A 15,364-nucleotide genomic window follows, 5' to 3' on the forward strand; every position below is an offset into this window, starting at 1 on the left:
TGTGGAGGCCAGATTATTGAGTGTATTTACGACTGAGACAGATAGGTTCTTGATTGATAAGGGGATCAAAGGTTATGGGGAGAAGGCGGGAGAATGGGCTTGAGAAACGTATCAGCCATGACTGAATAGTGGAGCAGACTCGATGGGCCGAATGGCCTAATTTCTGCTCCTATGTCTTATGGTCTTGCGCTTGGGAGGGGTGAGCACCATGTTGGTATTGGTCACTTAACCCAGCAGGTAGGCTTTCCCCCGTCGCACCACCCCCCCAACCCCCAGGTCTGAGTGTAGTGACTGCGTTGAATCATTGACGGCATGTGTCCTTCGCTGGTTGGGCCAGCAGATCTTGCCCATGCCAAGGTCAGCCTGATAGGGTGGTGATGAGATGGATTCTGCACCTGCAGCATTTGGTACAGTGACACCCACATGACTGTTTTGGGGGAAACCTGGAGGAGCTGCACCTAGGTGCAGAGCTGGAACTCCAGGACATGTGAAAGTCAGGGTGATGACATGCTGGGAGGGGAGCTTCAAGGTGGCATGGCACTGATCGATCCGCTGCCCTTTGCATTCCTACATGCTTGCGCCTCCTTCCTCTGCAAGGTTGGACCATGTGGTGCCAAATGTGATGTAGGCAGCATTTGGCCAAGTGGGGGGGGGGGGGGGGGGGGACAGGCTTGGCAGCTTTGTGTGAGTGTTTGGCAGCTGTGGGTGGGAAGGCACTGGAGATTCCAGGTACAAGTTGCACGAATCAATGCTCTTCTCTCCTTTTCAGGAGAAGGATGCTCATAATGCCGCCGAGCAGGTGAGGATTGGCAGAGGGCTGGCCCAGTTGGCCATCATTAACAGGTTCGAGCAGGAGGCCCTCAATCTGGAGAGGCGCCATGTGCCCAGGTCCACCGAAGTCAGTAAGGCTGAGGTGCCATGGGCAGGTATGTTTGCCCAGCACTGAGGTCACTATTGTTCTCTCAACAGCCATGGCAGTGCTTAACGTTCAGTGATTGAAGTTTGCAACATGGCTTGACCATTGCTTATGGAAGATGAGTGCATAATGATCCGGAGGACAGGGATGCACACTGTCATTGTCTCCACGTTAACTGATCCAATGTCCCTGTTCTTTCTTTCAGCATCAGTGGAACAGGGCCAGGAGGAGGAGCAGCAGAGACCCCTTCTCATACCTGAGGGGCCTGAAGTCTCTGACCCACCAGTGTAACACCATCTCTGCCAGGCAGGCATCTGCACAGACACTAGCATCTCGGTGGGAATTAGCTCATCAGCTAGTGTCCCGGGGCACGGCAGTGAGGTCACTTCACAGTCGCTGGAGACAGGCTGTCTCCAGCTGGCGGAGACAGAGAGTGCCCAGGGCGCCAGCAGTCTGCGGACTGCAGAGGACCAGGGACATGCTCAGTCGGTGGCTGATGATGTGGCTCTGGAGTCATCTGTGAGGCAGCAAACGCTGGAAGTCCAGCAGGATGTGAGGGAGGATCTGGTGGAGTTACATGAGGCTACGTTTGGCTTGGTCTCCGTGGTGGAGTAGTCCATAAGTAGTCCATAGCCGATAAAATGAGCCTCATGGCCGAGCGTCATGCTTCCTCCATGGAGAGAGTGGCGACTCTCATGGAGAGGCTCCTCCAGGAGAACAGTCAGGGCTTCCTGAGGATGCGCTCGGACCAGCAAGCCCTCACATCGGCATTGACCTCAGCTGGTCAGTGCCAGTGTGAGAGATGGTTTAGGCACCGAATTTCCCAGCTCGGTGCCCATCCAGCTACGGTGAGCAGGGAGGTCCAAAGCGACCTCACGTTGGCGCAGCAGCTGCCTGTCGCCTCTGCGGGCTCCTCTCAGGGCACTCCGGATGTGGGTAGCAGCTTCTCTGCCCCTCTGCCAGTGACTGTTGCATCTGATGAACCTGTGACGACTGGGGTGATGCCAGCTGTGGAACTGGCAGCTCTCTCCAAGGCGGGGCCAGAACAGAGGACGGCCGCCAAGGTCATTGAGGCCAACAGGATAGCACAGTGAGCAGGCTGTCTCAGATGTCAGTGCCAGCGAGGGGGCAGCACCTAGACGTAGCACCCAGAAACGTAAATTTAAGGCACCTTAGGCACACCATGGGTTTCTCACTGGTGCTTTTGTGTTGCCCCACAATGAGGTCATGATTAGCTGGAGTGCTGTTTAACACCTTTGTCATTTTGTTTCCTTAAGTTATTTTGTTATATCATTAAATTTAGGCATGTGACCATGGCTGAGGGTGATTCTTTTCCTCTACAGGTGGATGGGGCCCCATGATGTTATGAGTGAGTTGTGTCACACTGAGCTTTATTGACAAGGCCCTTATTTAATGTTCCTATCCGAGCACATTTAGCACTCAGGTATTGAGTATGGAGTCTGCAGCACAGGCTTGTGTTGGAGGTCCATCTGTGGTGTGCTAGCTGAAGGTTTGTTGGATTAAAGTCCCCCGGGTGTCCCTGCCTCCCTGAAGTATACCTGCGTCAGTGTCTACCCCCTCAGCATTTCCCTGTGCATGCTCATCCTTGGACTCACTGCAGGACTCAGCGTGTGCAGCCACAGCCACTGCGTCAATGTCTTCATCGTCCACTGTGCCCCCCTTTCCAGCACCAGATTGTGGAGGGCGCAGCATGCAAACACTATCACCGAGACACAATCTGGGGGGTACTAGAGTGCGCACCCTGAGCGGTCCAGGTATCGGAAGCGCATCTTGAGAACACTGATGGTTCTCTCCACCACAACCCTTGTGGAGGTGTGGCTCCTATTGTACCGCTGCTCAGCTTCTGTTCTTGGATGGCGGAGAGGCGTCATGAGCCACCTTCGTAGGGGATAGTCCTTGTCACCCAGCAGCCATTCATCCAGCCGGGCTGGAGCACTGAAGAGCCTCGGCACCTGGGAGTGTCTGAGGATGCGGGAGCTGCCTGGATACCTTGCACAAACTTGTAGAATCACCATCCTGTGGTCACACACTATCTGCACGTTCATGGAGTGGAAGCCCTTCCTGTTGACAAAGGCACCGGGCTCACCTGCTGGCACCTTGATGGCCACATGTGTTCAGTCGAATGCACACTGGATACGGGGGAAGCCAGCAATGGCCGCGAAGCCTCTGGCTCACTGTGTCTGGCTTGTCTGGACCCAATAGTAGTGGATGAAGGTCAAAGCAAGTCTGAACAGAGTGTCTGTAACCTGCTTGACATAAGTGTGGACAACTGATTGGGAGACACCACAAAGATCACCCACTGAGCCCTGGAAGGAGCCAGAGGCATAGAAGTTGAGGGCAGCTGTGACCTTTAGCTCCACTGGCATGGGGTGCCCACCAACACAGTTAGCGGAGATCTCAGGGCCGATCATCTGACAGAGTTGACTGTCTCCCTCAAGAGACGGAGCCTCCTTCGGCACTGCACCTCAGACATATTGAGGTAGCTGCTTTGCTGCCTGTATACCCTGGCAGCGGGGTAGTGGCGTCTTCTGCAGCCCCTTTCACCTTGGACTTCCTGTTGGCCCTGCGCCCCTTGTGCCTGCGCCTCTCCTTCCAAAGGTGGCTCCCCTGGAGACTGTGCACTCCTGGCCTCCTTCCCCTTCTGGCCCTCCTTTCCTCCTCAGAGGAGGTGCCACCAGTGGAGAGCACAACTCCCATCCCAGGCTAAGTGAAGGCTTCCTAAAACCTGCAGGCCCCAAAAAGGATCTTCACTGTGGAGTGCTGACTTGAAGGTTGTGAGTTCTGTCCAAGCAGCTGGTATGAGTTTTGAAGTATTTCTGCTCACACAGGCAAGTATCAGTAACTTTCCAAATTAAATATCTGGCTGAGCACATTCATGTCCCTACTGAGCCCTCTTATCCCGCCTTTGGATGAGGTTTATACAAATGAGTCCTACCCGCCTGCCTGTTGTGCCCGTGCGACGACCTGAAGATTGCACGGGCCCCGATAAGTCGCCGTCAATTGGAGTGTCGAGGGCTATGAGTGGCCTGTTAATTAATGGCAGGCGTGCATCGGATATCATCGCGTGCCCACCCACCGAAATATCACAATGGCGCGCCATGACATTAGAACACTCGACCAACGCGCGTCATTTTACGCGTGCGGGGCCCACCCCCACACGCCAATGGCAATATTCTGCCCCTTGATTTTAAGATTCTCATCTTCATTTTCAAATCTCTCCATAGCTTTGCTCTTCCCTATCTCTGTAATCTCCTTCAGTGACAATGACATCTTCGTGAACTTCCAATTCTGGCCACTTGCTCATGCCCGATTTTAAGCACTCCCCATTGGTGGTCATGCTTCAGTTGTGTGGGCCCGAAGCTCTGGAATTCCCTCTCTAAGACTCTCTAGCTCTCTACCTCCTTCTCTCCTCCTTTAGGACATTCCATAAAACCTATCACTTTGTCAGCTGTCCTTATATCTTCTTATGTGGCTTGGTGTCAAATTTTGTTTGATAATATTTCCGTGAAGCGCCTTGGAATGTTTTACTACTTTAAAGGCACTAAGTGAATGCAAGCTGATTCTTGTTGATACAGAAAAACATTCCAAAGCTTTACTGAGGTCCAAACCAACTTGGTTTACTGAAGTACGTACATGTACCAATCATCCTAAACTATTGCACAATTATTTCTGTCCAGAACTTGCGGGCAACTGAGTTCACACACGGGATAACTCACACAGCAGGTTAAGAACTGATAGATAGGTCACCTGAAAGATCAGGGGATGCATTAGTCTGGAATGTTCTTCAGTGTTCAGCAATATAAGCATGAATCTAATCAGAGTCAATGTTTTTTATTTGGTATGCACTGAGCATCAGAAATAACTTCTGCCCTTAATGAAGGTAATTGTACGTTTGGACGAGTGATGGGGTGACAAGCTTATCAGCTCAACTCTCTTGCTTGCAAGTTTGAAAACATTCAACATGAGCCCATTCAAAATGAGCCTAAACTAAGTAAAATATGACAGCTTTGTGTCACTCAAAACTTAAAAATGAAAAGCCACACATACAGACAGTGCCCACTGATTAAACTCATATTTTACCTTTGAACTAAATTGGATATGGAAACCAGAATTAAAATAAAAAACCCATTAGTATGAATGGGATAACATCATGTTCACATAGTTAGCATTTTGGGTGCACGAGAATGACTCTGGCCAGAAATTTCCTCAGAATTGCCACCATTTCATCGTTGTAACTTCACTGAATGCATGATGGAAAACTTGAGTTCCCAACACACTTCTTGTGAAGCTGTGGTGGAGGAGTGGGAGAAGCTCCAAGGTAAATCCCGGACATTGACTCTTACATTTTTCTGACTTCAAATAAAAATGATAAACTATTTCTCCAACATTAATTAAGATACGATTTTATTTAATATAGACAATTTGAAAGGCACAGAACAAAAGACACTTTTTTGCAGAGTTAAAAATGCAACCATTGAAACAAAAGTTTATAATAATCATGAGTTGCAAGAAGAAAGAATATATAATCAGACATTTAGATGAAGTGGTCAAAAGGAATGAAAAATACCTGCTACTTGCTACTTTACACTCTTAATCAATAAATGATTTAAGATACAAGACACTTTGAACTGATACTCTGGACGTTTTCTTTCATCTAGCATGAATGTCCAATTTTAGGGATCACTGATAAATAATGGTACAGAATTTGCAATAAGAATAACAATTATGCTATCAACGCTCACGTTATAAAGGAGGAAATCTAACACCAACTTCAGGAGTAGGCAGATGTGCAGTTAAATGTGGGAATCCAGGCATTGCTGTGGGAGATATCGTAAGCTGAATTTCTGGGGTCCCCTAAATTTAGGAATGGAGGCGGGGTGCCTCCAAAATACCAATGTGAGGCAGCATGTCACTGTCAAATCGTGTTCCCAGCGCTGGCAATAATCACTAGGGTAGGGGAAGGGAGGGGCAGGAATCCTGCTCTCCTCCCAATTGAGGCCAATTAAAACTATTTAAAAGTTCATTAAGAGATTGTCACAGTGTGCATCTTAAATTTTTAAAGGGGTGGATGGGTACCTGCAGCTTCAGAAACAGATTATATGAAGGGGGCAGATAAAGAATGAGGAGCCAGTCATGGATGCCCCAGGGCATCGACCCAACTTGCAGAAGAAGGCCAGTGGGGCAAAGTGAACCGTGCAGGTGCTCTAAGGCTGCCCTTAGCACTGTGCAGGTAGCAGGTAAAATAGGCTTTCATCACTTGGGCTTTGAACAGAATAGGCACTCTCCTGGTGTTACAGGGGCAGAAGAGCAGGAGGAAAGGCTGCCACGATTTTGGGCCCAGTAGTGAAAAAGTGCCCTGCTGCACAACAAGGTGGCCTCCTCCTGCCATCCTATGGGAGAAGGGCCATTTTTCTCTAACAGCCTCCAACATTAGATCTCAGTCGGTATTGATGAAACAATGGACAGCCCTGCGCTACCCTGGTACCATGCCTCTGGCTCTGATCTTCCTTCCCTCTGGCGTAGCGGCAGGTTTTGGAAAAACCTGATCTCTCCCTCAGGACAAACAGTGGCCTCAGTGATAGATGCAGTGGGGTGTCTAAATGAATCCTAAACTTCATCTATCCTGCCTCCGTTCCCACTCCCACTGGCTCTAAGTAGACAGGAAACTTGTCTCCATACCAATTAAGGGCTAACACTTGTGAAAATTGTAACTTTAATCAGTTTCCTACCACAAGTATGTTCCTGATCTGAAAATAAACCCTATTTCTCTTTCTCACGTCCGCAGTGAAATTTAATTCCTTGTTCCTCCACAGCAAGCGTAGTTATGGTCCCCTGCTGATAAGACACGGCACTGAAATGTCTGCAAAGGTGTGAACCTATCATACTTGTCCAATTCCTCTGTACTAAAACTGGCTGAAAAGATTAGAGCTGATGGATTCCAGGGTAAATGAGATTTTATCAGCCTAGTAGATGATAATTATTCTGAATAATCCCTCTGGGCTGAAGAATTTTTTTAAACAAGTGTGGAGTCTCATTCTTTCAAAAGGAGATTGGTAGTAGTGGAAATATCTTTTAAAAATTAACATAATTCATTTTAGTTTCCTGCCTGTCTTTTTTAACTCTTTAGCTTCATCCCATCTGTCTTTTCCAATCTTTATTTCATTTTCTGTACAAAATTTAAATATAATTTATACCTCCTGCATCATATTTCCTAGTTTAGGCTCTCAATGACGATTCTTCAGTCTGATTGGTTGAAGAACCTTGCTGCTGCGTGTCTCGCAAAGCAGACCTGCCCCCATAGAAGGCATTGTACCGAAACAGACACCTGGTTCAGGGAAATCTCCGCTGACAAGCCCTCAAAAACATCTATGAGTAGCTGTCAGAGAGGTGAATGGCAAATTCCATTCCTTTGTCACTGAGAACAAAACCTAGCTCAAAAAATTCAAGATTGCTCTGTTTATTAATTTAATACTTCTAATGTTAAGTCCTGTCAGAAGTCACAAGACCCTACAATAGGATAATATGTTATAAACATGTGTATCTGTCTCTTACCTTTTCCCTGGTACTATGGGCTGTCATTGATCTTTGAGCTGCTCCTCGCAAAGCTGTCCTATAGTTGTAGAAATTACTAGAAGGATCCATTTGATGCTGAGGATTAAAAAAGTACATCAGTGATACGTATATCAGGATTAACATTTACAAAGTGTATTCTAATTGATCAACCAAATAAAATTATATTTGTTCTTAACAATAAACATCTTACGAGGATCCTAAGGGCAACAATGAACATTTATTTGAGCTGGGTCAATCTTAGTGTACAAAAACACATTGGAGGATTATCGTACACAAGTTTCCAATCATGAAATGTCATGGTTTTCTGACTGCAATTGGACAATTTGGTGATCGTAAAGTACATCCCGACAGAGCAGGAGATAGAAATTGGCAAATGAAAGAGTACCACCTGACAACCAACTTTAAAGAGCAATTTTGGCAAAGGCTGTCTCATTCTCAAAAAAGAGCATGATGTATGAACCCTAATGAAATAAAATAATAACTTTTTTTGTTTTAAACTAAAACTAAAATTGGTGAGGTATTAGCTGATTTAAATAATGTAGCGAGTGAGCAAAGCTTACAAAAATATTTGAGTGTAGCAAGTACAAGCAAGCATTTGTAATACAGTGGTCCCAGAATGGTGTCATTTATGGATATTAACATATTATTATGCATGTTATTTCAATTGTTCAACAACTTTGCCTATATAATTATTGTAATTTATTATTTACAATACCCTGGTAATACACTGCACTAACCTCATATTGCCACACCATAAAATTGATATTCTTTGCACCATTACTTAAAAAACTAAAAACTACAACATGAAACAAATCAGCTACATCAACTAAAATTACAGGGTAGAGTTTATGCTTAGGTGCTATTGGCAACCTGGGTCCAAATTGGACTAATTTCTGAAGTGAAGCCATGGTTCACATTTTCATTCAAACCTAGTCACATAATCACAACGGTAACATATTCCTTGAAACAGTGCAATCGGGCCACCATTTAGAATAAAATTATTCATTTTTTCTTTTCTTGCATTGAAACATAATCCTTTACATATTTGAGAATAGGAACCTGGTTCAGCTTCATTAATACAGGGGTTATCACAAAAAATAAGCATTTTAATAAGGCCATCTAGTCCATCACTGCTGAGTAACCTGATTTTAAATAACTGAAAGTGACTTTCAAAAAAATTATACAGACCCATTTATTTGTTTAATTGATAGAAACTGCAGTCAGTTTCTTAGTAAATCAAATATTTAGTAACTTTTAAAAGCTGTCCTTATGCCTAAAAAACATTAACCATAAGAGCTTCCTTGAAGGGTTGCAAATGAGTGTAATTATTGGAAACACATCATGGTGATTAATTAATCTGGGGATGTGATCAGTTTCGTGGGTGGAAACAGCTTCCTGCCCAGTGTTTTTTAAGCCAGAGTGGAAGCGCTGGCCATCATGTCCATGCTTGAAAGGATGGTCTCCAAGTTCTGTGCAAAGCCCTGTGGAAACTCAATTTGCATCGGACATAACTTGCGCTTAAAATTCCTTGATCTCACACCGGTTTGGCCAATTTCAGGCAAATTATGCTGGAAAGGCCAGTGCAGTCTAGTGAGAACTCAAGCCCTATGTTTGGAATGAAAAAGCGGTATTAGAGCCACTGAAAGCATATAATCACTAATTAGGTCATAAACATTAACTGATGCACGTTGGTAAATCCGCGATAGTAGATAATGAACAGAAATTAATTCAGTGAGTGGTGCCTAGTATCTTTCTTTAAATTGGACTCATTATTATCTTTATTGTACCATAGATCATACTTTGCAAATGATAAATGCATGTGGTTAAAGTAGCCTTGGGCTATAGATTGTACTGATGGCACTTACCTCAAGGATGTCAAACTTGGCCGTTTTGATTTTTGCCCAGGTTTTCTTTAGTCTAGAAACAGGGCTCATGTTCATGCCAGCTGGAAAGAGAAAAATTGAGATCCCCTGTTTAGTTAGTGCACTGCAAAAGGATGAGCTTCCTCAGTAAGCAATACGTATTCAAAATTGTTGAGAAGATAGAGAGAGGGGTTAGCAACATGGCTTCTAGGGATAATTGAGATGTACTTTGCTAATAATGTCTTGTTCAGAGGTGTGAACTAGAATATTGTCATGTCTATGAAAAAAGATGATAAGGAGCATTTCTCTATATTCACATTAGGGGCTAAATTTGATGGTCCCTGAAAATGGGTACAGAGATCTGTGATTAATCCGAGCCTGTTCACTGCAACAGAGGCAGCACATGAACTCTGTGTGCTTATGATGCTGCTGCTTGTCTGGACACCTGAGCAGGAAACTAATATGAGTGGCTACTACCAGGTAAAGTGAACCCTCACTGGTTAAAGTTAGCCTGTGACTCTTAAAGGAGGGGTACATTGTGGCTGGAGCAGGTGTTGGGGGCTCTTTGTGATCTGAATCTTACCTGGAAAAGACAGGAAAATGGTACAGCCTGAGAGAGAGTGGGCTAGTGAGCTGCAAGGTTTTTGGAAAATGCACTGTAGGCCTCGGTGGGGGGGAGGGTTCGAAGGAAGGAAGATGTCCTGTATCGGCAAGGGGCCTGGGGACCTTCTACGCACATGCTCAGAAGGCAGTGGGAGCAACTAGCCATGGAAGTCAATGTCAGGAGTGAAACACTGAGGAATTGGATGCAGTACTGCAAGTTCAATAACCTCACATGAGTGATCAAGGTCAGTGGATACACTTTCAAATGTCATATCCTATCAATTGCACCACTAGCCTCAGCTATCAATAATCACTCACCTATCAATAATCTCTATCAATCAGGGCTCACACTGGACATTCATACGCTTCACTACACCCCCAACCACATTGCTCACATTGCCTGCTATTTAGCCATGACAGCCAGATCAACCGAACAGCTTGTCCAATTTACACAGCTCCTCCTCTGGGTGGAATCATCCCAGATTTGCACCAAGTATGGTAGCGGGTGTCGTTTTACCCGCCGGCCACAATGGCGGTTTTTCACATCTTATTGGCCCAAACCCACCGTATTAATTATGCATTCCCAGGAAAAGGATGGCCCCCCCATGCCATCACCTCGCTGCTCCCTCACGCTGGGTGCCATATTTAAATTGCAGTCAGACGCACACATCCCAGTGCTTCCAGCCCACAACTACTGCACAGAAGACATGGCCCTGAAAGCAAAAAGACTGCAGCCCAAGGTTCAATAACGCATCCCTCGAGTGGCTTTTGGATGCAGTGGAGCCTCGCCATGATGTCCTCTATCCCTCTCTGACTGCAGGATAGGGAAGAACATCACCAATCCGGCTTGGGGGGTGGTGACGGTGAACTGCCCTCAGCCAGACAGCAGTCAGACATTCACAGAGGCCAAGTGAGGATCTATATGTAGTGTCCTCACTGCATGTCATCATCATCCTCCTGGAATCTAGCGACTATTAGGGCCTCCACTGCATCTCCATAACATGAGCCTGAGCACTGAGGGTATGTGCACTGCAGGAATCAAACGTTCACAGATGCAGTGGGGACCGGCATCTTCGCCTTCTAGGACCTCACCATCGTCATCCTCCTCATCGAAGGATACATGCAGCACCTCCTCAGACAGGTCCTCCCCCATTACAGCGCCAGGTTGTGAAGCGCACAGCAAGTGACGATGATGTGCGGCATCCTCTGGGGACTGTATTGCGGTGCTCCATTGGACCTGTCAAGGTACTCGAATGTCATTTTCAATATGGCTATCATTTGCTCCATCAAGGTTAGCTTAAACCATAATGGATGCTGGTTCAAACTTTCATAAAGACATTACAAGGGGCTGTGAGCACTTCCACCAGGGTCAGTGCCATGGCCACGTTTTGCAAGGGGATTGTACTACTTGTCCAGTTGGCCAATTGTTCTCTGAAGAAGAGTCATACGGACTCGAAATGTAACTCTGTCTTTCTCTCCACAGATGCTGTCAGACCTGCTGAGTTTTTCTAGCATTTTTTGTTTTTGTTTCAGATTTCCAGCATCTGCAGTATTTTGCCTTTACATTATGGCCAGTTGTTCTGCTAACCCTTAAAGCGTACATCAATTTGCAGTCTGCGCCCAAAGGGTGGAAAGTTCTGGAGCATTTGGTAGCTCTTTCATGCTTTTGCATTGCTTGAGTGGACAGGAAAGCTTCAGAGGCCCGGCTCCAAACATGTCAATGGAGCTGCAGCTGAGTGGTAATGCTCACTTTTGACAAGCTTTTCCAAGCTTCTCTCTCACTCACCCCCTCCTCGCAGCATGTGCTTGAGTATTTCATTCAATCTGTGCTGCCTTGCCCTCCCACACCATTCCCTATCCCGACCCACTCTGGAACCCTTGCCCCCACACTGCACTGAAAGGCAACTGGGAAAAAGTGGCTTGCCTGTGCCCCCTCTGAACGTGTGGTGCCTCTTCCTTGATGCCCTACAGGCAATGCTCAGGAATGCTGCGCAAGGTTGTGTGCATTCACCTCCACGTGCCCCTCGAAGTTCAGGTTGCCAGGTGTACACTTTTAAAGGCAGTCATGAAGCATGTCATTCTTAAGTCACGCCGAGGTGGGTGGTGAATTTGACGTGGGGCGATGATTCCAGTGAGCAGGGCTTATAGTTAGGTGTAGAATTATTAAAATGACATTCCTGATGTGCAGCAGTGGGGAGCACAGCCCATCATTGTCGGGTGGGGCAGATGATTGCAAACTGGTCTCATGACGGCGTAAACCCGACTTGTGGCCTTCTTGCCACATCGTTTACCTCCCCCCCCACAACCCGCACGCCATGATGCCCGCTGCCAAAGGGGCTGAGAAATTCCGGCTTGAAGTTGGCAAAGTTTTCTTAATCACCTGCCGCACCATTCCCTGTAGACCTTGGCAGCTTTGAACAACTCCAGAAAGCACCAGTATAAGAACAGAAAATACTGGAAAAACTCAGGTCTGACAGCATCTGTGGAGCGAGAAACAGAGTTAACGTTTTGAGTCTGTGTGACTCTTCTTCAGAGCTTTAAATCTGTTTCTGTCTCCACAGATGCTGTCAGACCTGCTGAGTTTTTCTGGCATTTTCTGCTTTTATTTCAGATCTCAATCATCCGCAGTATTTTGCTTTTATCCAGAAAGCACCAAATTGTTGTAGAATTGAAGCAACAACTGGAAGAAATCAACCAACAACTAACCTATAAGCAGTTGCTGATCTCTTTCATAGTGCTGGCATTCAGCTATGCAAGATCAAGAGACAGCACTCGCTGGAAGGTTGAGATTTAAAGTGGTAATGTGCACTCTACATATTTCCAGCAGGCGCTCAGGAGTGCGTGTGCTAATGCCTGCATCAAAATGGTGTCCGCTGCAAAAGTGCACGTGCACATTGTAGATGCCACATTAGCCACCGAATAGTACCTACAGCACCCGTAAAATAAGGTATAATGAGGTATAAAGTCTTTCCTTTCCTAGCTTACATATAATTAGCATTTCAATCCAGTCTATTTGCTGTTATGAAGACATGTTTTGGAATGTTTCTCCCTATTAAGCACAGGTAAAACGTACAAAATACATATTCACCCCCGGCCTTCCTCGGCACAGCAATTGCACCAGTCCCATAAGTTCAGGGACCATTATGTTCTTTATCGTAGCATTGTACTTTGAACCATCAATCACACTTCTAACCAGATATGTCTTTCTCCAGACTTTTTAAAGTTTTCAAAAATATGGTTATCTGTTTCAATTGGTGATCTAATCCACAAAAAATTTATTCTGTTTAGGGAAGTATTTTTTCTAATTTGTTGCTTGAAGGTGACTGATTTTATTTTTATACTCTACAACTTTGTGTCCACAGTCCAAACTGAATAACTCACCTGCACCTACATAACCTTTTATTGTCAGTGTTTTGAAACTTTGGTTGAGTCTGCACTCAATTATGAATGAAAATAATCAGTTCATTGAGTCTGCCTTCATAATGGTGAGCTCTCAGGCCTCAAATTATCCCTGTCAGTCATCTTCTGGACCATTTCCAATGCATTAATGTCACCTTGAAGGTAAGATGCTCACAATTTCCAAATGTTGTTTCATATGTGGCCCAACCAATGATCTATAAAATGTTAGTATAATTTGCTTTGACTGATACACAAATGCTCTTGAGACACAACCCAGTACACGATTAGCTTTATTGGTAACATTGCATTAACTTAGCTCAAAAGATGTAAATTGTATAGGAGTGCTTTGTTCAAAGTACCCCAGTGTCAAAGTTACTGACAATTTAAATCTGATAAACTTAGGTGATACATCCTTCTAGATTTAATAGGCTGTTATTTTTTCTCCTTTTATTTTCTGATCATTAAACTCATATAGAATAGCTTATCTAGAGCTGGATGGTCTGACTGTTTGGCATGTGTCTAGATAGCAATGCTGCTGATTGATTACAATTTAGAAAGCATATCACTGACACATTTTACAAATAATTCTGTTGGAATTTAATGAGAATCTACCAACTTGATTGATCTGTCTTGTATGCATTAAATCTCAGTTTATGAGCAGTACTCACAAATAATTGCCATCAAGGAATTGAAGTTGCCAATGTTGAAGCACTCCCGAGCTACATCAATGAAATATTCTATTACTCGTGCCCTGTGCTTCTTCTTCACCGGCTGTGAATGACAGATGAGAAAATTGGATTTCAGATGAAACACTACCTTTCACTATAGGGAATTGACAGTTGAAATGCATAATAATGAGACAATTATTGTGACAGGCACAAAGAAACAACTCCAATGTTGGAACGCGGTAAGGGCTGACTCACCATGCAAATCTCCGTTGCTACTAGATAGCTCAGTCTGTTAAACCACTCAACATATGCTTCCAGGTTACTTGTTTTCTTCAGATCATTAAAGCAGGTCTGAAATAAAAATAAAAGCAAACAAGTTTTCATATGGAACATGTAGAATCAGTATACTCCCATCTCATTTCAGAAATAAAAGCATAGCAATCCCTATAAAAACATACCAGTAAATATTATTGCGAGATTAAAAGACATGTCATAAACATGTGATGTAAGGCAAGTGGGTCATGCTCTTTTTGTAAAAGGAGTTGTTTATATCGCAATTTATGATGGTATATTTTGATGTTGATTTTCAACTGAAGATAAAGATATTCAAGTGTATATGAAACATATAACATTTGGTTTCATAGCACCAAAATTGATGATACTATTGCACCTGTGAAAATATGCATATATGCTCTGGCATTTCTCCATAAGACTTTTACGTGAGTTACATGATAGGCCTGCGATATTTAGAATAAATCAATTAACATGGTTCTTGAAAATCAAAAGATCAGAAATTGTTATTGGAAAAAGAACAGTAAATCTGAACAAAAGAACTAATGGACAATCTTAAAAGCTGATTTTTGGCATATCTACAAAAAGCATAATCAGAGAAACAAGTGGCACCCAAGCTCAACAGGAAGAGAACAGAAGGGCAGGAACAGCCTCAAGAGCACAAATGACAGAAGTGAGACTGGATGAAAAATTGTCACAGAACTCAAACACACACAAAAAACAGATCATTGCAACCCCCTAAATGATCAAAATGTTGACATCCCTGAGCTAACACTGAGCAGAATTTCAGCTGGCCCCTCCCCCACTTAGCTGAATTTCAGCTGAGCCTCTATCCCAATGAGCAGGGTTTTCACAGAGCCCTGCCCGCCCCCCCCCCCCCACCACTGAGCAGGATTTTGACCCCAACCCAATGCCCCACTAATAAATAATATTGTCATGCCTACTACAAAATGCACAAGGAAGGCTGTCCATTTCTGATTGTGATACATAACAATGATTTAAGCCTTAATGTGCAGGAGGGGATGGTGAAG

The 15,364-nt window shown here is 44.7% G+C and overlaps 1 protein-coding gene across 2 annotated transcripts in view; it reads right to left on the reverse strand.

The window, feature by feature from the left end:
• rasgef1ba (RasGEF domain family, member 1Ba) overlaps nt 1-15,364 on the reverse strand; it is a 96,247-nt gene that overhangs the window by 20,317 nt on the left and 60,566 nt on the right. For both annotated transcript variants that reach the window (XM_041198857.1, XM_041198848.1), the window contains 4 exons: nt 14,298-14,393; nt 14,043-14,145; nt 9,376-9,455; nt 7,490-7,585 (listed from right to left, as the gene is read on the reverse strand). In XM_041198857.1, the coding sequence (XP_041054791.1) occupies nt 7,490-7,585; nt 9,376-9,455; nt 14,043-14,145; nt 14,298-14,393 (375 nt within the window). The remainder of the gene's footprint in view (nt 1-7,489; nt 7,586-9,375; nt 9,456-14,042; nt 14,146-14,297; nt 14,394-15,364) is intronic.

This window comes from Carcharodon carcharias, chromosome 1, assembly GCF_017639515.1.
Source record: "Carcharodon carcharias isolate sCarCar2 chromosome 1, sCarCar2.pri, whole genome shotgun sequence".
In the NCBI taxonomy this organism is placed as follows: domain Eukaryota; kingdom Metazoa; phylum Chordata; class Chondrichthyes; order Lamniformes; family Lamnidae; genus Carcharodon; species Carcharodon carcharias.